General features: G+C 31.5%; 2 protein-coding genes across 8 annotated transcripts in view; both read left to right on the forward strand.

The window, feature by feature from the left end:
* Positions 1 to 1,470: 1,470 nt before the first annotated feature.
* The window catches only part of LOC132708593 (guanine nucleotide exchange factor DBS-like), a 31,575-nt gene continuing 8,650 nt past the window's right edge, over positions 1,471 to 24,395 (forward strand). For 2 of the 7 annotated variants that reach the window (XM_060681005.1, XM_060681003.1), the window contains exons 1-5: positions 1,471 to 1,766; positions 14,472 to 14,700; positions 15,865 to 16,885; positions 19,124 to 19,333; positions 19,394 to 19,582. In XM_060681005.1, the coding sequence (XP_060536988.1) occupies positions 1,634 to 1,766; positions 14,472 to 14,700; positions 15,865 to 16,885; positions 19,124 to 19,333; positions 19,394 to 19,582 (1,782 nt within the window). In that variant the 5' untranslated portion in view covers positions 1,471 to 1,633. Of the gene's footprint in view, positions 1,767 to 7,749; positions 7,974 to 8,057; positions 8,331 to 8,371; positions 9,585 to 14,471; positions 14,701 to 15,864; positions 16,886 to 19,123; positions 19,334 to 19,393; positions 19,583 to 24,395 lie in introns of those variants that run through there. The other 5 variants (XM_060680999.1, XM_060681004.1, XM_060681001.1 and 2 more) reach the window with 5 other exon arrangements.
* On the forward strand, positions 9,595 to 14,304 carry LOC132708594 (uncharacterized). Its single transcript, XM_060681007.1, has 3 exons — positions 9,595 to 10,380; positions 12,229 to 12,496; positions 12,557 to 14,304. The coding sequence occupies exons 2-3, from the start codon at positions 12,236 to 12,238 to the stop codon at positions 13,799 to 13,801; spliced, it is 1,506 nt and encodes a 501-aa protein (XP_060536990.1). The 5' UTR covers positions 9,595 to 10,380; positions 12,229 to 12,235; the 3' UTR covers positions 13,802 to 14,304.

The raw sequence follows: 24,395 nt of genomic DNA on the forward strand, positions 1-24,395 counted from the left end.
TCTATTGAAGTAGTCCAATAAGAAATCTAATTTATATGATCTCGGGTTGCATCTATTTGTAAACTGCCCAGTTGATCGTATTCTAGACACAACCAAATATTAGGACGAACTAGACTCGGAATATCAGCATACAGGTAGGGAGCAGCCCAATTAACGCAAAAAAAAGGAAATAATTTTCAGTGGCGAAAGCAAACTTCATAATTTTAATATTAACAAAGACCTTAAAAAAATAGTGAGAAGTTATTAAGCGCTACAATAGTATTAATAATAACATAACCCGCCAAAAGTAACAAGTTTCGAAGAGAATTTAGATAAAATTAATTTAATGAAAAAAAAAGCAAATTCATTGTGGCAAGTTCCAAAAGATTATGAAAAATAAAACGAATAATACATTTATTATGAATTGTCAAACGAAATAAAATAATTTAATTAAATTTAAAATACCTTTGGATTCTACAACAAGATTAGTTCAATTGTAATCTAAATAATACACGTTCAAATAGCTAACCAGTGAAGATCGTCGGTATTGTTATACGTCCTTCGAAATGACCCAGAAACTAAAACACCCACTATTTTTATATTTTGAGAATTATTTTTTGTTGCACATTTGGCAGAGGCAGCCATTTATTTTCAATCAAATAATGTAAAAATATTTAAAAATTGGAAGGTTGCGTGAGTAAAAGTATCCAAACGATGAGCTTGGGAATTGCCAAAAATCTAAAATTACTCTGAAAGAGTGGGACTAAAAACTATAGCCCAAAATGTTAACGTTTTAATAACAAGCGAATGCAGCACATAAAAAGAATATTAAATTACAGAATAGAAATAGAAGAGAATTCGGACATATCCTTGTCGATGGAAAAGTACTACAAAAATTGATATAAAACCCTGCGACTTTAATAAAGCTTTGCTTGTATTGTCGTTTGTCATCTTACTTCCAAGCGTACTTTTCGTTTTATTTAATTATGTTTTATATATTTTCAAGTGAACGCAGAATCTCTCTCCATATAAACTGTAATCCTAAAACAAAAAGTGAAACTAAAAAAACCTATAAAAAGCTCTTCCATTTTTAATTAGTTAAAAAAATATATAAAAAATAAAAAATATCGTTTCTCATTGACGATGCTTCTTTTATTGAACATTTATTTTATATTCGCGTCTCATTGATATGTTTTCTACATTTAAAGACTTTTGCATAAATTAAACATTCTAGATATATTCTCTAATGGTAAATGAGACAATGACAACATATTTATCAAAGTACATTTATACAATGAGAATTATGAGATTAGATTAGAAAACACAGGATGTTGGTACAAGAAAAACAATTTTTAACCTCGCTCTGTGCATATATGTTCAAATAAGATTGAAAGTATGAGTGCTTCTTAAGGACCTAGGGGACATTTTCAACGTTACGGCCCTGTCGTACCGGTGTCTCACATGGATCGAACTTCGCGCATCGTAGCAGGCAGCAGAACATCAGACCAGTGCCCTCTTCAGAGGTCTAGAGGGGCGAACTTCTGCCAAAGTGAAATGTTAATTCAGTGTTGCGATCGTACTCATGGCGCTAAAGGATGACACCTAGTGCACGCCACTCTTCGGTAACGGCCACCGAAAAATTCACGTCGCCGTCATGGCCGACTCGAGTTTGGAAACGCAAATCGATTGTTTTTTGGAGCAATTTAAAAGGAGCGCCTCCAAAGCCATGGAGGAACGAGCCGGTTTGGAGGGATGCAGGACCTCCTATGTAGACTCTGAATCTCCAGGTAATAAACGCGTGTACAAGTCGTCTCGAACAATCGAAATTTCACATTTAACGGTGCAGTTGCAACTGCACAGGAAACGACCACCGCACGTTACTCATTCATACGAGAACCCCTTTTCTTTCCCCTATATGGTTCAATTTAACTTGACCGGGCAATACTTACATACCCCTCGCTCTATGCAGCACCGAATTAACAGCTTTTAGGGGCGTTATTTTCGTTGGAAACAAGCCAACAAATTTATATTGCCGATAAAGTGGTTAAGCGTGGCCGGTAAACGAAAACAATCGCAACATTTTCCAAATAAACATTTGCGCGCGTTCAAAAAAATGAGCAAAATTTCATTACAACGTACCAAAATATTTTTTCGCATTTCAAGTTCACGGAAAGACGACCATGAATAATATAGCAGTGGTTATGGTGCTTCGTGTTTCCAAAATCGTTTCAAACATATAATATAATATGAGGTAAGTGTGTACAATACAAGCACAACGTAAAACTATTGAGCTGGACATTTTGTTTTCGTACATTTTATATCTGGCGCGAATTTTTGTTTCGAAACTGGCCGCCGTGCTTAAATAACACTCGGTAGATACCGCAGGACAATTAAGCTATGGATGCAATGCAATACCTATGCAGGCTGATGCGGTGATGTCAGTTCATTGGCCGAAAAATAGTATGACTACGTTGCCGCGAGTATTTGAACCTTCCAGCGCAATTTCGTAGAATTAATTGTTGTAAACAATTCATTTCCCGAAGAGGCAAGAAAACATAAAGGGTCGATCCAATTAAATTCGAATGAAAGGACGAGAAGCCATTGGCGGGCCCTGTTAATCCGCGGAGTTATTTTTTTGTTACGTCATAGACGCGCTTTAAAAATAACATTTTCTAAACACTTTGCATCCAGTCTTCGATTGTTTATTTTTTTTTCTGAGAACGTTCTGGGGCTCAACGGCTAAACCGTTTAAACGATTTAAATGTGTGCCATTGGCCATAGCAATACCAGTAAACGAAGTAACCTCGAATTTTATATGTAACACTTAGGTGCTACTTTTAAGAGACCAGTTTTGGTTAGCTCGATAAACAAACGATGCAGTATACCAGGCGAAAACGACATGGTATTCCAATTAAATATAAATGCAAATGCACAGTTTCGCTTGGTTGAAAATTTACGATTTATTTGTTAGAATATTAGTATTCATACATCGCTCTTAAAAACTGAAAACTCCACTCAGGCGAGTCCAAAGAGATCGTTTAATAAGTTTACAACATTGAAAATATAAACAGAACATATAATTGCAGTAAACAGAGCTCCAAAAAAACAGAAAATGGCCAAAAACATAAGAACAATAAGAAAAAATGGTAACATATTTTAATGGCAACATTTTAATCCCAATAAGAAATAAACATACATGTATGATATTCAACTAAATTATTTTTATTGATTGCATTTTATTATCATCGTGGTAATTCTACAAAAACAAAACTATAGAAACCTTGTTATATAAATCTCAGTAGTTTTTCGATCTGGGAAGACGTGTGACTTTCTCAAGCATATTGCAATTAAAATTCATTTCTTTTTTCATTCATTAGCTGCGTTGTCTTATGTGACACAGAAATCCACTCGATGTTATATTATACACCTTAATACAAAAAAGCATATTTTTTTTACTAAACAGCAACTCAAAGCAGGTGAAAACAGAATGAGTAGAAACGTCAAAGTTTACGATTCCTTTAATAAGAGTTATTTATCCGGAATAAACACGTAACTATTCAAAATCGTAATATTTCTGATAGCTATTTTTATGGAGCTGTTATATAATGTTTTGGTAGCAAATAGCCATAAATGTTGAATCTTTAAAGAATTTCAGAGTTCTCATCAATGCTTATATTGATGAAATACTACATACTACGCCCCAATATGAAAAGTCTAATTTTGCATTTTGCAAATGCACAACAAAAAGTGCACATTATATTTTTGTCGAATATTTCTGACAGCGCTATAAAACTACATTATTTTAGACACTTTTCAACTCTCTATGTAATTTGATCTCAATTACAGGATGAGTAGAACAAGAGTAACGAAAAACAAATCAGCTATACTGTGGAATTATTAATTACATATTTTGATATCAATAAAGAGCATTTCACTTCTATTGCTAAATGCTATGCAAATATTCCAGATTCAATACACGACAAAAAGTGCAAATTATATTTTTGTGCAATAATTCTGACAGCCTTTTCAAATCTCTTTGTGACATCAATTATAGAGCTACTGCACCTATGTGCAGTAGAAAGAAAGTGGAGAAAACAGAATCAATATACATCATTTCACTTCTAATAAGATTTTATGTACTTATTCATAATGTTTATATTTTTTCCTACTCACTATTCGCTGTTTTTAATATGTTTCACCCGGTATAAATAACTTGAATAACTATATCAACATTACCGCACGTTTCATTCATAACATCGTACATCGACGAGCAGAAAATCGTTAAAATAAATCACATACTGCGCTGTATTTCCGCCAGCAGTAAAACTATTTAACGGAGAAGATACATTTAGGTCAACACATTTAACAACATTTTGTATTCAATAATAACGTTGCGACTTTGTAAGAAATCGAGCATATACAAGTTTAATTACATTAACGTGATTTGATTTGATTGTATTTAAAACTGCTGGATGCTGGAACAAAATAAGACAAACCTTAAATCTACAATTATTATTTGCGAAGATTTTGTATAGAGTATATTTCTGTAAAACCCTATTTTCGGATTCTAAGCTCGGGAAATAATGCCTGACAGCATATTCAAAACAACACAATAGAGGCATACTTCGTATTATACAGTCTATTGTAGGCAAGAAGTGCTAACGGGAAATCGAAAACAAAAGAAACTCACTCCATTGTTGTAGTTTCATACCTTCAACTGCTACAGAGCCGTGTGTATAACCACCCTTTCAAGATATCGAAACCGAAAGTTACGATCGAGTAAAGAAAATTGAAAATCCAAATTAACACAACTGTCTGCAAATAGAAGAAGTGTTTGTAATAAAAAATAAAAATAATATTTTTATTTTTTTTCTCATCCCCAATAGAGACCCATATCTCCAAATAAAATATTATTCCATTGTTGTTATTGAAAGGTTCTTGCTGCTGTATGAAAATTAAACCAAAGCGTACATTTCAATTACATATCTTCGAGCTATTTAAAACCATACCGTCTATCGTCTTGTTCAGTTCGATAAGTTAAGAGATAGTGCCATTTGTTTTAATTTATCCAACAATTTGTGTACCTAGCAAGTCCTTTACCATTTTAAAGTATTTACTCAATCAGTTTTGATATTTATATATTTACATATTTCTTTCTTATCCACATTAGAGACACAAATCTCCAAATAAAATACCATGCAATTTTTGTTATTGAACTTATGGAGTGCTGGATAAAAATGATACCAAAGAGTACATTCAAATTCTAGGAACACTGACCTTCAACCCTGGATATACGAATATTATCCTGATCTCTCGTTCAGTCCGAGTAAGTTATCTCTAAATAAAATGGCATTCAATTTTTGTTATTGGAAAGATATGGTTGCTAAGAGACACATATCTCCAATTAAAATACTATTTACTTTTTGTTCTTGAAAAAACATGGGTAAGATAGTACCATTTATTTACATTTCTGCAACAATTTATTTACCTAAGACATTTTTCTGCCATTTAAAAATGTTTGCTCAATCAATTTTAATATTTATATATTTCTTTCTTATACGTATTAGAGACACATATCTCTAAATAGAATGCCATTCAATTTTTGTTATTGAAAAGACATGGTTGCTAAGGAAGTTTAAAGACACATATCTCCAAATAAAATACCATTGACTTTTTGTTCTTGAAAAGACATGGTTAAGTTAGTGCCATTTATTTTCATTTCTGCAACAATTTATTCACCTACCATATTCTTCTGCCATTTGAAAATATTTACTCAATCAATTTTGATATTTATATATTTCCTTTTTATCCGCATTAGAGGCACATATCTCCAAATAAATCACCATTCAATTTTTGTTATTGAAAAGACATGGTTGGTAAGCACGTTAAGATAAGTGTGATTTATTTTCATTTCTCCAACAAATTATTTTCCTACGATATTTTTCTGGCATTTAAAAATATTTACTCAATCAATTTTAATATTTATATATTTCTTTCTTATCCTCATTAGAGAAACATATCTCCAAATAAAATACCAGTCAATTTTTGTTATTGAAAAGACATGGTTGCTAAGCAGGTTAAGAAAGTGCATTTTATTTTCATTTCTGCAACAATTTATTAACCTACGATATTTTTCTGCCATTTAAAAATATTTACTCAATCAATTTTGATATTTATATATTTTTTTCTTATCCACATTAGAGACACATATCTCCAAATAAAATGCCATCCAATTTTTGTTACTAAAACGAGATGGTTGCTGGATAAAAATGCAACAATACTGTCTAAGATGACTGACCTTCGACCCTGGCTATATCACTGCTTCCTTGATCTTTCTTACAGTTTTAGTAAGTTAAGATAGTGCCATTTATTTTCATTTCTCCAACAATTTATTTACCTACAATATTTTTTTGCCATTTTAAACTATTTACTGAATTAGTTTTGATATTTATATATTTCTTTCTTATCTACATTAGAGACACATATCTCCAAATAAAATGCCATTCAATTTTTGTTGTCGAAAAGACATGGTTGCTAAGGAAGTTTAGAGACACATATCTCCAAATAAAATACTATTCCATTTTTGTTATTGAAAAGACATGGTTGCTAAGGAACTTAAAGAGAGTGCCATTTATTTTCATTTGTGCAACAATTTATTCACCTACCATATTTTTCTGCCATTTAAAAATATTTACTCAATCAATTTGGATATTTATATATTTTTTTCTTACCCGCATTAGAGACACATATCTCCAAATTAAATACTATTCAAATTTTGTTATTGAAAAGCTAAGCTTGCTAAGCAAGTTAAGATAGTGCCATTTATTTTCATTTCTCCAATAAATTATTTACCTACGATATTTTTCTGGCATTTAAAATTATTTATTCAATCAATTTTGATATTAATTTTGATATTTATATATTTCTTTCTTATTTACATTGGAGACACATATCTCCAAATAAAATACCATTAAATTTTTGTTGTCGAAAAGACATGGTTGCTAAGGAAGTTTAGAGACACATATCTCCAAATAAAATACTATTCAATTTTTGTTATTGAAAAGACATGGTTGCTAAGGAAGTTTAGAGACACATATCTCCAAATAAAATACTATTCCATTTTTGTTATTGAAAAGACATGGTTGCTAAGGAACTTAAAGAGAGTGCCATTTATTTTCATTTCTGCAACAATTTATTCACCTACCATATTTTTCTGCCATTTAAAAATATTTACTCAATCAATTTGGATATTTATATATTTCTTTCTTACCCGCATTAGAGACACATACATATCTACAAATTAAATACTACTCAAATTTTGTTATTGAAAAGCTAAGTTTGCTAAGCAAGTTAAGATAGTGCCATTTATTTTCATTTCTCCAATAAATTATTTACCTACGATATTTTTCTGGCATTTAAAATTATTTATTCAATAAATTTTGATATTTATATATTTCTTTCTTATGTACATGAGAGACACATATCTCCAAATAAAATGCCATTCAATTTTTGTTATTGAAAAGACATGATTGCTGGATGAAAATGCAACGATATCGTCCAAAATGACTGACCTTCCACCCTGCGCTATATCACTACTTCCTTGATCTCTCGTACAGTTTAAGTAAGTTAAGGTAGTGCCATTTATTTTCATTTCTGCACCAATTTATTTACCTACGATAGCGAATATTTTCCTCGATATCTTTTTATCGATCTCGGTTTAGGTTTAGATAAACGTGTTAGCATTGTGTGTTTCCCAAACGTCGCAATCATTTTGCGCTCGGTAGACGTTATTTGGTCTCAAGCGTTTTATTTTAATTGTTCCTTTGTGCTGTGCGGTAAAATCACACGAAATGGAATAACGTTTAATAAATCGTATTCTCATTATTAAGGAGTTATTTTTACCGTAAATAATAATGAACGGCAATTATTAGCGGCCTAACGTATACTTTCACCGAATGAAAAAGAAGTTCGTCTTGAAAAATCCGAAGACTTTGGTAAGCATTACGAATTTATCTACGATTTACACTTGAACCTATTATGTATAAAAAGCAATCGTTGTTAAACCACAACGACGTCGCTTCGAAGTCGTTATACTTAATCCAGGTTTGCGGTCACTAGGAAGGAATCGAGTAGATAAAGCGCTTTATGTAACGTGGATAAAAATTGTTCGAACCTCCAATACCCATAAACAACCGTAGTAGCTCAACTGCTAGACCGAGGCAAGGTTATTTTTGTTATTATACCTGAACCATGTTCGCTTGTAAAATGTTCGTTCCCATCAGTGATAGAGAGTACCTAAAGTGTGACTGGTCAAACTATGAAGAGGCACGTTAATAGATTTGTATTTAAAAGTAAGTAGGTAAAGTTAATCGTTAGGAAAAAGCTAGAAGTCGCCGACTGTGGCAGCTAGAAATCGCACCGTTTGCAAAAATAACAGGTTTGAGAATAATGCATAATCAAATTCCCCTAAGTACCGGCGTAAATTAACATGTGCAGAAATCGTTGAATAGGCTATCAGAACTCACGTGAACAGATCGGTAGTTTTCATTAAAAAAAAAACCTTGAACAAGTACGCGCGTTTAATTTTAAACGGTAGCTTTAAATTCAGTTACCGGGAACAACTAACTAAACCAAACATGTTTAAATTTTGTCGTGAATCGGAAATGCACGAATATCCAAAAGTAGGAAACGCTTGTGTTTCTATTTTTATCGAATTAAAGTAATTATTCAGCAAAACGTGGCACGAGACACACCGTGTTAGGCAACAGACAATACAGGCTTGAAAAATCCATAAATATTTAAACATTTAAAACAACGGTAAATTTATTTACCCAAATGCGATACGAAAGTTGTAGATACTGCTTCTCCCAGATAAGGGGACAAACCGTCTCCTTATCGCAGATATCCTATATGAAAAAAAATTATTTCTTTTTTGCCAAGTAAAATTTGGAAAATGCGGCAAGTTTTTGTTTATTTCGAAACAGGCAGCTAAAAATAGAAAGCAAAAACCTACGATAAGTGCCATCCAGTGCTAAATAATTTGTTTAACTTATGAATATAATTAGTAATTCAAAAAAAAAACATCAATATGTGTTCAAACATGTCACCATGCGTTTTGATATTAATTGAAAAATATAAAATTGAAATAAAAAAAGTGAAAACTTCCGATAACTGCGATGATTAAACGCAATTTCAGAAAACAAAATTTTTTCAGTAAACATTAATTAATTACACTTCAAAGTAATAAAATAAAACAATGAGTTTACCTGTTACATGTAAACATTTTACAACTTATTAAGCAAAATTACTTGAAAATCGCAAAATGCGGCGACAAACTTTCAAATCGGTACTAACAATAGCGATATTGATCATAATCAATACCGGCCATTGTTTAGTTTTGGCCACCCCCAATTGAACGTCGGCCAACCATAAAAAAATGTTTAATCAGTCATTTCGTATTCAGCTAGTGCATCCCTGTTTGCTCTTTGTGTTTTATTTAGGAATAATAATCGTATAAAAATATAATCGATACGCCATAGTTAAACAATAGCGGCACATTTCAGTTTAACGCAAAACGTGAAACATGTGGTGCGTTTCGTGTCGAGGTGAGTTTTGGACGACTTTAAATAATATATTGCTTTAAAAATTAAATTTTAATTCCATGTTTTGGCGGCACGAGTTTAGTGGTTTAATTATTCGACCAATGATGTTACATCTAAATCGGACGAGACGCATGATTCATTGCCTCAAAACTTACAACTAACACAGAAAACAGCTTTAACCCTGCCCACATGAATATCCACTCCTCCCATCACAATTTTAGGGAAATACCTAATATCCTATTATTATATAAATTATTTCCAATTGGGATTGGAGAAAAGCAATTTTAAAAGGGAAATTTTAGTGCATTAACTCAGTAATTGAAACTCGCCGATTCGTACTGATAAATGAAAGTACGAAATAATTTATTTTATGTATATTTCTAAGTTTATTGGCAATAAATATCATATGTGACGCTGATATGAGAGTTTTGGCTAGTTTCGATTCGTAATTAGATATTACTGAGTTGGTGGAATCACTTTAAATGTTTGGTGTCCCCTCTAGTGCGGTGTTCATTCGAAATTCGAATAGTTTGGCGGCAGTCAGTATCGCGCACAAAGAGAATCTAGTGCGCATGTACCGGAAAAGCGTTCGCATCAGAAACGAGGTTCATCGCTGCAACGATAATATGGCGTACTAAGCATCCCAATAGCTCGATATTTTAATGGCGAAAAATTAAGGAAATTACCATTTGCTAGCGGAAATTCGAAGAGATAAATGATAAATAAGAATAATTCTATGGTGTGATGGTTGTTTGTGCAGTGAATTAAAACCTTTGGAAGAGGAAAACACGCTTAAAAGGTATGACAAGTACGCTTGTAATGGATATCAATACGGCCGAGTTTTGTGTGCCTACGAGCGATTTTGAGCTTTTCTGTAATACAGTAAAGACGTTTTTCGCCTAAAACATGCTCGCTTTTCATTCACACACTGATTTTGTTTATAAACAACGTCTAAATCCATTAGTATAGGCCGATTTTTCCAATTTTATTGGATTATATTTGATTTTCATGGAAGCGCCTAAAATTTACCTTTAATTAAATACAAATCCGTAAAATATTTTATTTAAAACACTTTTAACGTGGCCACAAACCAGCAGTTTCCTTTAAATTAACCAAGTGTCGCTTTATTTAATTAATTAATTCCACCAGTATAAAATTTATTAAAAATTTTATTAAGGACAATTTAAATTTCATGTATTGATGAATATTCAAAGCCGTTTTTCCTCTTCACTTCTAAACCAATAAAATATAAATCTACTCTTAAATCAGAAAAGAATCCGAAATGAAATGAAAATAAAGACCTTCAACTTACACAATTTCGCCTTTTCGTCGCGTGAACAGAGACCGAACTACAATTAAAAATTTTAATTAATTAAGTTAACCGCACCAGTAAAATTGACCAAAAAATTTATTAAGAAAAATTTAAAATTTATTTAAATCCAGTCATTTTTTAGGATGAATACTGGAGGAATTTTTTCTCTTCACTTCTAAACCCAGTGATGAAACATACACATAAATCTATTTTTAAAATACCAAAAAAAATGTAGTGCAGAAACGTAAATATTATAAAATGCTTTCCTGAATAAAAAGTGAAGTAAAGAATGACAACAAAGGATAATTTGTGTATTGTAAATTCAAGACACATAATTAAACAGGACACAGATTTTCCATTTGCTCAATTTAATTTTTTCCTTACGGTCAATAGTAGCTGAACAACGATTAAAATTATTGATTAATTAATTGCATCAGTAAAATCCACCAACAATTTTATTAACCGAAATTATTTTTTGTAATAAAAAAAAATATTTCTTAGGAGACCGCGTTGATGAAAATTTAAAGAATTTTTAATAACAATAAATAAAACAAGTAAAGCATACACCAGTTTTAAAATGGAAAAAATTGTAGTGCAACGCCGTAAATCTTATAAAATGGCTTCCTGTATAAAAAATGAAGTACAGAATTATAATTAACGACAACTTGTTGATTGGGATTTTACGAAAATAAAAAACTCTATTATTCTACGAAACAAGGCAAAAGAATCAAAAGTAGACGTGGAAAATTAGATGATCGTGAGCCGGAAACTTGGACACTGGCGACGCAATTTTGTTTTTTCATTACTTGAATAAAAAATAATCGATTAAAATTTTTAATTAATTAATTAATTGCCCCAGTTACGAAAAATGTTTTATCAATTCGATAAAATGTTTATTTGGAGTAAAAAGTCATTTTTTCGGCAACTACCTTAATGAAAATTCGAAGCCATAATAAAACATATACACGAATATGACTTTTAAAAAAGAAAAAAATATAGTGCAACCCCGTATATATTATAAAATGTCTTCCTGTATAAGAAGTGGTACGGAATTATAATAAAGGATAACTTTTTTGTTGGGATTTTGCGGAAATAAAAAATTAATAAATTATTCTGCAAACCAAGGACTAAGCAGGAAAAATAATCAAAATTAGACATTGAGAAATAGATATACGGACACTTAGACGGTTGAAAGACATTCGTCCTACTCAATTTTGTTTTTTACTTACGCGAATAATAAGTAAACAACGATTAAAATTTTTAATTAAATATTTTACGGATTTCTAATTCTACATATTAACAAACAATATTTCCGCACTAATCTATTGTATTTAGTCGTAGAATGGCAAATGATTCTGCGGAAAAGGAAGCGAGTGAGGTCCTACATACCCTGTTGTCGGTTGAAAGAATCGAGAAGCAAGAAGTGATAATTGACAGCAAAGATACTGAATCCCCGTCGCATTCTTTCCACTCAAATTCGGCCACCAATGAAGCGGAAGGAGAATCAACTATTCAGTATACTCCGGTGTCGATTGCCCATTCACTTTTTTCCGCCATAGATGGAGCGAACCATTTCGCTCAGGCAATGGACGATCAGCAAGTAGTAGGTGGAACATGCGGATTTTTCCCTTGCAAAACGCTATAACGTTTATTTTGTTTAAAGGTGATATGGGAAGGGCCCGCCATAGTCGATCCCATGGATAGCAACATCAATGGAATTTATACCACCCAAACGCAAATTGAGGAACCAGAATCAGAAATTTCGAAGAAATTGAACGTCAACGTTAAAGGCCAACAGAAATCTGCAGGGGTTAAGAAAAAGGCAGCAACGAAAAAAAAGAAGAAAAATGATGGGGCTTCGTTAAACGAACCCACGAAATTAGAAGAAAGTGCGGCGCAAGTTAAAGAGCGTTTCAAAAGGGGTTGCGAGTGTCAAGATGAAAGTTGCTTCAGAGGTCTGAATCCTGAAACAGTCTTTAAACACCGGCATAACATTGCGGAACTAACAAAAGGAGAACACGACATGTATTTAATGGGTGTCACGATGGCATGCCTAGCAAATCCAGATACCACCGTCAGACATAGGGAACGAAGACGATTAAGGGCCCAATATGTCTACCAAGGTAGAAGGGTGTGTTTGGATGCGTTTCTTTATTTAGAAAACTGCACCCATTACCAACTCAAAAGGATCCGTAAACATGTGATGACCCACGGCGTGGCACCCAGGGTCCATGGAAACTATGGCAAACGACCTCACAATACGTTTTCTTTAGACACATATTGCCACGGGAGGGAATTTTTGAAACAGTATTTAGAACAGCATACCGGGGAAAAGGATACACTAAACACCAAACAACCCATACAGTTGCCATGGGATGTTACACGAAAAAATTTACATGACGCTTATAAAGAGTACGGACAAGGGCCGGGTATCAAGCTTATGGGTTACTCGACGTTTCGCCATTTTATGAAGGAACAGTTTCCACACGTAAAATTTTGCAAAATGGAGCCCAAGGTTAACAATCAGCATCACAGTCAGCAAACGCAACCTCCAGCCCAAGTCCAACAGCAGTTGCAGACTGTTGACCGATCTCGGGAACAAACCGTTCAACAAGTACAAAAATGTGTCATCAACAATGAAGTGCAACAGGTTATACCCCTGGTAGTGGCTCCACCAAATGATAATACAGGGAATCAACATCATCAACAGACGTTTTTAGTTACACCCGTATCTCAATTAATACCGAATGGAAATATTGTTCAGCAAAATACAAACACCCATAATACAACCAATACATTTTCATATCAATTAGCCAACACGGGTTATGTTATTAACGAACAGGGAAATATTGTGACGACTATGGCGAACGGTCAGCACCATGCATCATATTTTGGCAGAATGCAATAAATGATGACATCGAAATATTTAATTAATTCTTCCTTTATATATTTATTTTTTTCCTCAAATATTGTATTTATTAGACGTATATTTTCCATTTTTCTATACCCATGAACCACAACACAATAAAAAGACATTACAGTTCTTCCAAGAATCAGATAATTTTGATAATTTACGGATGATTTGGTGAGAGGTTATAACTTGCATTTCGGGAAAAGTAAAATTTTGTTCTGAGCACTTTTTCCCTATGCGTGCTTATATCGAGTGATCAAACCATATGAATCTACGTTTCATATGTATATATATTCATAATTTCATTGTAAATACTGTTTTCCCGTAGTGTATTTTTAGCTCCGCTGATGTTTGTATTTTGCTTATCCCTTCCGAGGGTTTTGCGGTAGTGTTTTTGTATGATATTGATGGTAAAAATTACTATTTTCTAAGTTTAGAAAGTGATATTGCAAAAGACACTTGTATTCTTAGTTAAAAAAGGAACGTTTGTAAAATAAAAGATTTTTGTCAGTTATCTTGTTTTATTTCATCATACTTCGTATAAATTAAAAGTTTGACGTATTTTTTATTACAAACTTTAAGTTACAATAATTAAAATTAATTGAATTTAATGTTATAGCTAATCGTAAGAGTTCTCCAATGTACCGATGTGAAAACTTTGTTGCAGAAGAACCACTACCATCCTGCGAGGAATTTGAAATGCAAAATACGGTAAATTTGGAACCGTTAGGTGTGAATGATGTGGTCGATTTACTTCAACAACATTATGGAATTATCTCAGGTGGTAAAACGAAAGACGGCTGTCCAATAATTACATTTCCTGACAACAATAATTTTCAAATGCTTACCGATAGTGAATACCAGCGTTTAATGTTATATTTGACTTCAGTGCCTACGTAAGAAAACAATTTTTATTATAGCCAGTAACATCAGTAAAGCCCGGTAGACACGATCAAATCTACTTACACTGTAAAATTTTTTTTCTTAGATCAAAGCAAATTGCTTTGTAGTAAAACAATTTGTGTTTTCCTATTCACCAAGAAAATATTTTCTTGATTTATCACAAAAAATCTCTTAACTCTCTGTTTTATTGCAATACAGAAATTGTTTTATTATAATATGAAAGTGTATCAATCTAAGACACCTTTTCCTCTAGAAGGAAAATATTTGCTCATTCAAAACAAAACCTTTTGATTCTTCTTCCAGGACAAAATAATTTTCTTAAAATTTCTAAAGTTTTCTTTCAAGTCCATATACTATTTTAGAGCAAATGGAAGTGTTTTTCGAGATAAAACAAACCAATATCTGCATTATTTTGTTTCAAGACAAATCTATTCTTGAAATGAGAAATTATACTCCCTTAAATCAAAATAAACGGAAATTTATATTATTTTCTTCTAAGATATTTTTTTTTCTTAAACATATGTACAAGGTGTTCCAAAAATCAACGATAATACTGAAAAGGCTGACGGAAAAAGTCATAAGCATCAAGAAAAATATAAAACGGCCTTAGTAAAAAATCAAAGATCAACGTTAAAACAAAAGTTCAAGAGAATAATTGAAATAATCATACTTCACTTTAAAATAGATTTCTTATTAAAGGTTTTGAAAGTTTTACTTTAACGTTGGTCTTTGATCATTAAAATATCCGCGGTTGTAAAACTGAAAAGAAATGAAAAATGAAAAGAAATATTTTTTTTTAGATATGACACTCGAAAATCTGATCCATGTTTACGATTTTAATAAATTTTGTTAAAGTGGCAATATGGTGAAATCCGTCGATTTTTTACTAAGTGTATACACTTTTGGCGTAAAAAGTTACATTAAAATTGAATGTGTTTTTAACTGGTTAGTTTTTTCGTGAATTTTTGGTTCTAAATTCACAGTTTTATCGTCTCATTGATAGCAAACAAATTCTAAATTTTTTGTTATAATAGAAAAGATGCCATGTTTTCATGAAAAGATACATCGCGTTGACTAGGCTTAACTAACAAAATTCTTGATTAAAAATGCTTGTATTTTGTCGGTGATCATAACGCGCTGTATTTTAATAATTTCAGTTTACAAGAGGCAGACATGGGCTTCCACTTAATAATAGATCGAAGAAAAGATCGATGGAATTCTGTCAAAGCCGTACTGCTGAAAATTTCAGTATATTTCCCTGGCCTTATTCATGTAGTATACGTTCTGAGACCGGCTAGTTTTCTACAAAAAGCTTTGTCCGAAGTGAGCAACAAGCTTTTCAAGGATGAATTCAAATTTCGCATGATCGTGTTAAGTACCGTCGAAGAGTTGCACGAGTACATACATCCCAGTCAGTTAACTACTGATCTTAAAGGTACTTTGCCTTATAATCACGATGAATGGATATATCAACGAATAGAATTAGAAAATTTCTCGGCGATAACTCAGCAAGTGTCTAATGCGCTTGACGAATTCACGAAATCTGTGGACGAGACTGAATTACCTAACAATGTCGATTCTACTCAGGAATTACTCAATAAACAAACGGAATTTTACTCGGATTTGAAAAAAGAAATACTCTCCACCGCCAAAGCCGGAGAAGACCTTCTGAGTAGTATTAAGAAGAAAAACTCCAATAACGATAGCGGCGTTCCTGATATGGTGGGAAACGTTTTTGCCGTGGAAAGGCTTTTGGTGCAACTAGAAGAAACGGAAACCACCTTCGATGATTTTTGGCAACAGCATTCGCAAAAATTGCGACAATGTTTAAACTTGCGAAGATTCGAACAAGATTTCAGGGAGTTGCAATCGAATTTTGACGTTGCGTTAAAAACGGTTTCTGAAATGACGGAAATCGGCGAAACCGTTGCTCGCGTGGATACGTTGATTAAAGAAACCAACGCGTTCGAAAAAATCTGCGAATCGGACGTTCAAAGGGCCGAAGAAGTAATTTCGTCCGGACAATTGTTAATGATAATTAAAAACTCGTGCCCGTTGGAATGCGTCGAACCAAAATGCAGTGAACTGATTAGGATGAGAGAGATGCTTTTGACGAGGTTATCGAAACGGAAGGAGATGCTACAAAAATGCCGCGAACTTATGGAAAGGGTGGAAAAAGTAAGTATGCACTGCTTTGATTTATTGTTTTGCGAGGAACTCTCTCCCTACATTAATAGCTAAAGAAGTTCTTCTTATTCTGGTTTGAGAAAAAACTCCAAAAGATGGAGTAACACCAATTGATTAACTATGTTCAGCTTGCCTAAAATTCCAAATCCCTTATAGTAAATGACAACTTTTTAAGTTCCAAATTGGTAGTTTTTAGAAATGCCGCAATATGATGAATCAAAAAATTCAAAATTTCGAGTTAGGGCGCTACTAAAGAAAAGTCTGCCACACGAAGGCTGACTTTAAAGCTTATAACTGTTACATTTTAATTTTTCAAAGAAACTTCCACAGTTTACTGTAATACTTTTTATAAAACTTCTGGATTCCTCCTTCGTCGGTTTTCGTTGAGTCGAACTAGCTAACGTTTCGCCAATCATCCTGTTGATTTCTTGAAAGCTTAACAGAAACTGGCTCGCATTTTACTCTGTACCCGCTTTTATACTGTTTGAGGGAGGCGAAGCTGAATGTGGGTCATAAACACCATCTCAGATGACTGATTCCCATATTGGTGACAGGTAAAGACCTGAGTCGCTGTTAAGATTGTTAGGTTGCTTATAGATGTCTGTGGACTCTCGGAATTTTCTTTGGTAGAAGAATTGATTACCTGCAAGAATTTTAGTCGAATAAAATTTTATGTCCGGTTTCGTGATTGTGTTCGGCAACTGTTCACGAGTCTTAACACTCTTTGATCCCCTTTGAGCTTAGTTAATATTTTTCGTCCGGTCTCTCCAATGTAGTCTTTGCCGCATATGCATGGAATGCTGTAAACTCCTGGAACCTGAAATGGAATTTTGTCTTTGACGGATCGAAGATTTTTTTTTGCGCAAGTGGTAAATCTGTTTTTGACTTTGTATTTCTTTGGAAATTTTCATATGTGGTCAGTGATGTTTTGAATGCGAGGAAAGACAACATTCCTATCGGAGGGTTGTGGTGAAGTGTATTTTGTGATGGAACGCTTAACATCTTTAATGTGGAAATTATTAGAGAGAAACGCAGAGGTAAGCTGTTTTAATTCTGGGTTTTACGGCTCTGGAAACAAGAGAGTTGATTTTTGGCCCGGGTGGTGATGTGACAATGCATTAAGGTATCGGTCTGTGTCCGTAGGTTTTCTGTAAACACAATGACCCAATGTAAAGTCTGATTTTCTATTTGATAAGAATATCTAAGAATTCGAAGTAAATATTAATTTCTAATTCAATGGTAAAACGTGTGTTACGATGTTAACGTTAGTTTGGCTCAACAAAAGCCGGCGCAGGAGGAATCCAGAAGTTTTATAAAAAGTGAAAATATTAAGATTCGTTGAAAAAAAAAACTCTCTGCAATTTTTGTTATTGCGCAAAATGTCTTATATATTTGTAAATTCAATACAGTAAGAGATATATCGTCAGTTAAATTAGAGAAAGTTTGCGTTTTCTAAAACATCCTAATAAACTGAAATTTGTCATTGTTTTTTTATAACCCTTACACATATTTGACAAGTTTAATCAAACATTATCACAGATTTTCCACTACTATGTTTTTATTTACTCTTTATAAGCCTCTTAAACAATTAGGCACTTTTGATTTTCTTGTGGACGCTGTATGAAAAATACAAATTATTTTATGTCCTACGAAATATCAAGGAACATTTGAAATATTTTTTGGGCTATTTAATATAGCGTTAAAATTCATGCAGAGGTAAAGTGCTTTCAGAATTTTAAGTAGAGAGATTGTATTTCATTAATAAAATAAAAATCAAATAAAGAAGAAACAGTGATAATGTTCATTTTGGATGATTTTAAACTTAAACTATATTAAGTTACCTATATGCCTATATTCCCAAATTTGAAACATCTCGTTATAAAAAATGGCAGCATTAAATGAGACACTCGGGATACTCTGTACACGGGCATGAGACAGCACGCTACGATGTAAAAATTTTTCAAAAATCTATATTACCATAAAAATATATTATAAAAACTGCATTTCTTTCGTTTTAATTTTTTTCAGCGGCAAAATTAGTTCGTCCCGTTTCGAAAGTTGCATACATTTAAGGATTTAGATGGTGAATTTTGGGTTATCGACCTTATTTCGTCTTTGTCGCTCAAAAATGATAATAACAGAAATAATTTTAATTATTTATTTGAGGAAACCAAAAACATTAGTAACCGTTCGTGACTGACTTCTCAATAACATCAACGTACGTTTCAGGCAAACAAATGGTGCGCGAGTGGTATAGATTTATTAGCGTCGCAAAAAATTGAAATATGTTCGAATTCACCCGATTTAGCCGAAAAATACCTTATCGAAATTCGGGAATTTACAAGTTCTTCAAATGAATTTACAGCTAACGGCCAAAAAGACTTCAAAGATATATTCCAAGACAGTATTACACCGGAAACTAAAGCGCTAGTGTCGCAGGTAATAAACAATTAACGGTTTTTAAAAAGTTGATAATAGTAGTTGAATTCGTTATTAAAGGTACTGCAGAGAATTGAAGATGTGTCTTTAATGTGTGATAAACGCGTATCTAGTCTAAACAAAATTGCAGTAAGGAATAAGAGACCGGTGCAGACCGTGATTCCTGAACCGGCAGTTCCCAGACAACCCTTGATGGGAGCACCTCAGCCTACGAAAGCAGCTCTCAAGAAAGCACACACAGTTTCGAAGGTAAGCGACAAAAATAACTTTTTTTTTATGTTTATGGATTTATTCTTGCGCCAAAATTATTGGCATGTACAACGTTATGTTTACTTTTATTTTAACTACACTTTATCAAAAATGACTAATTAAAACTTTGATAGTATGAACAGAGTCCTTGCGCAAGCCGCGATAAGGACAACGATTTCAGCTCGGTTTCAAATTTTTTATTTGTGAAACCTTCAACGTTTGAAATATATAAAAAATATATATAATTTTAATTTTTCTCACTTTTTCCTTAGCTCACAAAACAATTCCTAAAATTAATTAATTTATTTCCCAACAAATTTGTTCACGTCTTTTTTTGTTTGTCAGAGCCTAACTACTGATATTAATTTCTTTCAAAATCATTTGCGGATTTTTGAAAAACAAAATCTAAAAACGCGGTTTTGATATTGAAAATAATTTTATTGTTATAACTGGTGATCAATAACAATAATAAGAATAAAATAAAGATCAGTGCAGAAAAATTTAATTCACCTCAATGAGTTTTTCTGAAATAATGTTGGTAGTTAAGCTTTCAGTTTGCACTTTTTTTATCAACACTCTTATAAAGCATCAACAAAACTTCTTTGTGAGAAAATTATATTACTAATTCACTATTCCTTGTGAAATTTTGAAGCCAATTTGTGCGTTTTTATTTTCACTTTTTTATGTTTAGAGTTAAAAAATGCTTATAGAATTTGGAAGTGAATTGCTATAAATACTTTTTCACCAAATTTAATATAATAGAAGTATTTTAACCTTTAACGTTTGAAATACATATATAAATATATATTTTTTAAAATTTTCATGACATTTATTTCCTTAGCTCCCAAGAGAATGTCTAAAAATATTTTATTTATTTTCCAAAATTTTTGTTCAATTTTTTTAAATTTATTTTGTAAAACTGTGCAGCAATATTAACAGATTTTTGAAAAATTAAGAAAGTGAAAAAGTCGTTTTCGATATTGAAAAAATAGTTTTTGTGTTTTTTATGGACCTGTTGTGACTCGTAAGCAATAACAATAATAAAAGTAAAACAAACAAAGATCAGTGTATAAAAAATTAAATCGCTTAGAATTAGGAACCCTATTTTTTAAATCCGTTTTTATAATTGAATTAATTTTAGTAGTTAAGCTTCAATTTGCAACATTTTTTATATACATAAAAAATGTTGCACATGCAAATCAACACTCTTATAAAGCATCACTAAAACTTCTTCGTAAGAAAATTATATTACCAATTCACTATTCCTTGGAAAATTTAGAAGCCAATTTGTGCGTTTTTATTTTCACTGTTTTATGTTTAGAGTTAAAAAATGCCTTTAGAATTGGGAAGTGAATTTTTATAAATATTTTCTCACCAAATTTAATATAATAGAAATATGTTAACCTTTAACGTTTGAAATACATATAACAATACATATTTTTTAAAATTTTCATGACATTTATTTCCTTAGCTCCCAAGAGAATGCCTAAAAATATTTTGTTTATTTTTCAACCTTTTTCCTCAAGTTTTTTTTAGTTATTTTGTAAAACCGTGCAGGAATATTAACAGATTTTTGAAAAATTAAGAGAGTAAAAAACTCGGTTTCGATATTGAAAAAATGGTTTTTGTGTTTTTTATGGACCTGTTGTGACTCGTAAGCAATAACAATAATAAAAGTAAAACAAACAAAGATCAGTGAATAAAAAAATTAAATCGCTTAGAATTAGGAACCCTATTTTTTAAATCCATTTTTATAATTGAAATAATTAGTAGTTAAGCTTTCATTTGCAACATTTTTGATATACATAAACAATGTTGCAAATGCAAATCAACACTCTTATAAAGCATCAACGAAACTTCTTCGTAAGAAAATTATATGACTAATTCAATATTCCTTGTGAAATTTAGAAGCCAATTTGTGCGTTTTAATTTACACTCTTTTATGTTTAAAGTTAAAAAATGCCTTTAGAATTTGGAAGTGAATTTTTATAAATATTTTCTCACCAAATTTCATATAATAAAAATATTTTAACCTTTAACGTTTGAAATACATATTTTTTAAAAATTTCATGACATTTATTTCCTTAGCTCCTAAGAGGGTGCCTAAAAATATTTTATTTATTTTCCAACATTTTTGCTCAAGTTTTTGTAGTTATTTTGTAAAATCGTGCAGGAATATTACCAGATTTTTGAAAAATTAAGAAACTCGGTTTCGATATTGAAAAAATGGTTTTAGTGTTTTTTATGGACCTGTTGTAACTCGTAAGCAATAAGAATAATAAAAGTAAAACAAACAAAGATCAGTGCATAAAAAATTTAATCGCTTAGAATTAGGAACGGTATTTTTTAAATGCGTTTTTATAATTGAAATAATTTTAGTAGTTAAGCCTCCATTTGCAACATTTTTTATGTATATAAGCATCAACGCATCAAATCATCAAGCATCAAATTTGGGAGTCAATGTACACATGCGTTTTTATTACCACTGTTTACGTTTAGTGATAAGAATGCCTTGAACATTTGAAAGTGAATTTTTATTTATACTTTCTCACCAAATTTATAAACGTAATTTAAATAATTTTAACATTTACCGTTTTTTATAACATATAAAAATATATTTTTTAGATTTTTCGTGCAACCTTCTTACCTCCCAAGAAAATTCCTAAAAATATTTTATTTATTTTCCAACAGATTTTTTGAATTTTATTTATAGAGCCTTGTAGGCGCGTTACTACTGATACTAATTTATTTTTGAATTATTTGCGGAATTTTGACAAATAAAAAAATGCATTTTAGTTGTTGAAAAAAGTTTTAGTGTTTTTTATACATCTGTTGCAACTAATGATCAATGACAATAATAAAAAAAGTGCAGTGCAGAAAAATTAAATTCGTTTAAAACGTGTTTTTAGGATGCAAGTACTTAAGCTTTCCGTTTGGAATATTTTTGTCTATATTCTCCCAAAGCACCAGCAAAACCTCTTTGTGAGAAAATTGTTTTACTAATTCTTTTGAAAATTAAAATCCAGTATAGCGTTTTTATTATTACTTTTTCATATATAGAGGTAAAAATGCAATTAGAATTTGGAAGTGCATTTTTATAAATACTTTCTAACCAGAATTTAATAATAATTTAAGCAGTTGTAACCTTTAACGTTTAAAATACGTATAAAAATATATGCTTTTAATTTTTCATGTTATTTATTTCTTTAGCTCCCAACAACATAAAAACATTTTATTTATTTTCCAACATTTTTACTCACTTTTTTTATTTATCTCGTAGAACCGTGTAGGCGCTTAACTACTGAATACTAATTTCTTTTAGAATTATTTGCTGACTTTTGAAAAATAGAAAACCGCGGTTCAGATGTTGAAAATAGTTTTAGTGTTTTTGTACATTTTTGTACATATTATTATTATTGATCACTGATCACTGATCAGTGATCAATAATAATAATAAAAATAAAGCAAACAAACATCAGTGCAGACAAACTGAATTCGTTTAGAATTTCGAAGCCGATTTTCGAAATGAGTTATAATTGAAATAATTTTCGTAGTTAAGATTACCGTTTCAACATTTTTTCTCTATACTTTTATAAAGAACCAAAAAATCTCTACGTGAGAAAATTATATTATATTTTGAAATATGGAAGTCAGTTTGTACATGCGCTTTTATTACCACTTTTTTATGTTTAGTGGTTTATAATTTGGATGTAATTTTTTGGCAATACTTTCTTTTTTAAAAAATGTTCATGCCATTTCCTTAGCTTCCAAGGTAATTCCTAAAAGTATTTCATTTATTTCCCAAAATTTTTGTTGAGTTTTTTTTATTTATTTCGTAGAAGCCTGTCAGCGGTTAACTACTGTTTCTAATTGTTTTTAGAATTATTTGCGGATTTTTGAAAAGTAAGAATAAAGCGGTTTAGATGTTGAAAATTGCTTTAGTGTTTTTTATGCATCTGCAATCAGTGATCAGTAACAGTAACAGAAATAAAGCAACCAAAGATCAATACAGAAAAATTGAATTGAGTTTTTATAATTGCCATAATTTTATTAATTAAGATTACCGTTTTCAACATTTTTTTTATACTGTTATAAAGCATCCACAAAACCTCTATGTAAGAAAATTATATTACTAATTCTTTTGAAATTTGTAAGTTAGTTTATACATGCGTTTTTATCACCACTTTTTGATGTAAAGTGGTTTAGATTTTGGAAGTGATTTTTTATAAATATTTTCTCATCAATTTAATTACTTATAACCTTTAACGTTTGAAATACATATAAAAATACATTTTTTTTAAATGTTCATGCCATTTCCTTAGCTCCAAAATTAATTCCTAAAAGTATTTGTTTATTTTCCAAAATTTTTGTTGAGTTTTTTTATTTATGGAAAATGGTTTTAGTGTTGCTTTTTACTTCTGGATTCCTCCTGCGTCGGTTTTTGCTTAGTCGAAATTTCTGACGTTTCGCCAATCATCCTGTTGGCTTCTTCAGAGCTTGTATGCAACTGAATGATTGGCGAAACGTCAGCAATTTCGACGAAGCAAAAACCGACGCAGGAGGAATCCGGAAGTTTTGTAAAAAGCATTACAGTAGCCTGTGGAAGTTTCTTGGCTTTGGTTTTAGTGTTTTAGTGATCAATAAAAATAATGGAAATAAAGCAAACAAAGATCAGTACCGAAAACTTGAGTTTTTATAATTGAAATAATTTTAGTAGTTAAGATTACCGTTTTCAACATTTTTTTTCTATACTGTTATAAAACATCAACAAAACCTCTATGTAAGAAAATTATATTACTAATTCTTTTGAAAT

Source organism: Cylas formicarius, unplaced genomic scaffold (assembly GCF_029955315.1).
Source record: "Cylas formicarius isolate icCylForm1 unplaced genomic scaffold, icCylForm1.1 PGA_scaffold_12__32_contigs__length_19106922, whole genome shotgun sequence".
NCBI lineage: Eukaryota > Metazoa > Arthropoda > Insecta > Coleoptera > Brentidae > Cylas > Cylas formicarius.

Coding starts and splice junctions, on each gene's coding strand:
- LOC132708594 (XM_060681007.1), top strand. CDS start 12,236: ATGGCAAATGATTCTGCGGAAAAGGAAGCGAGTGAGGTCCTACATACC. Junction 12,497..12,556: donor CAATGGACGATCAGCAAGTA/GTAGGTGGAACA, acceptor TTTTGTTTAAAG/GTGATATGGGAAGGGCCCGC.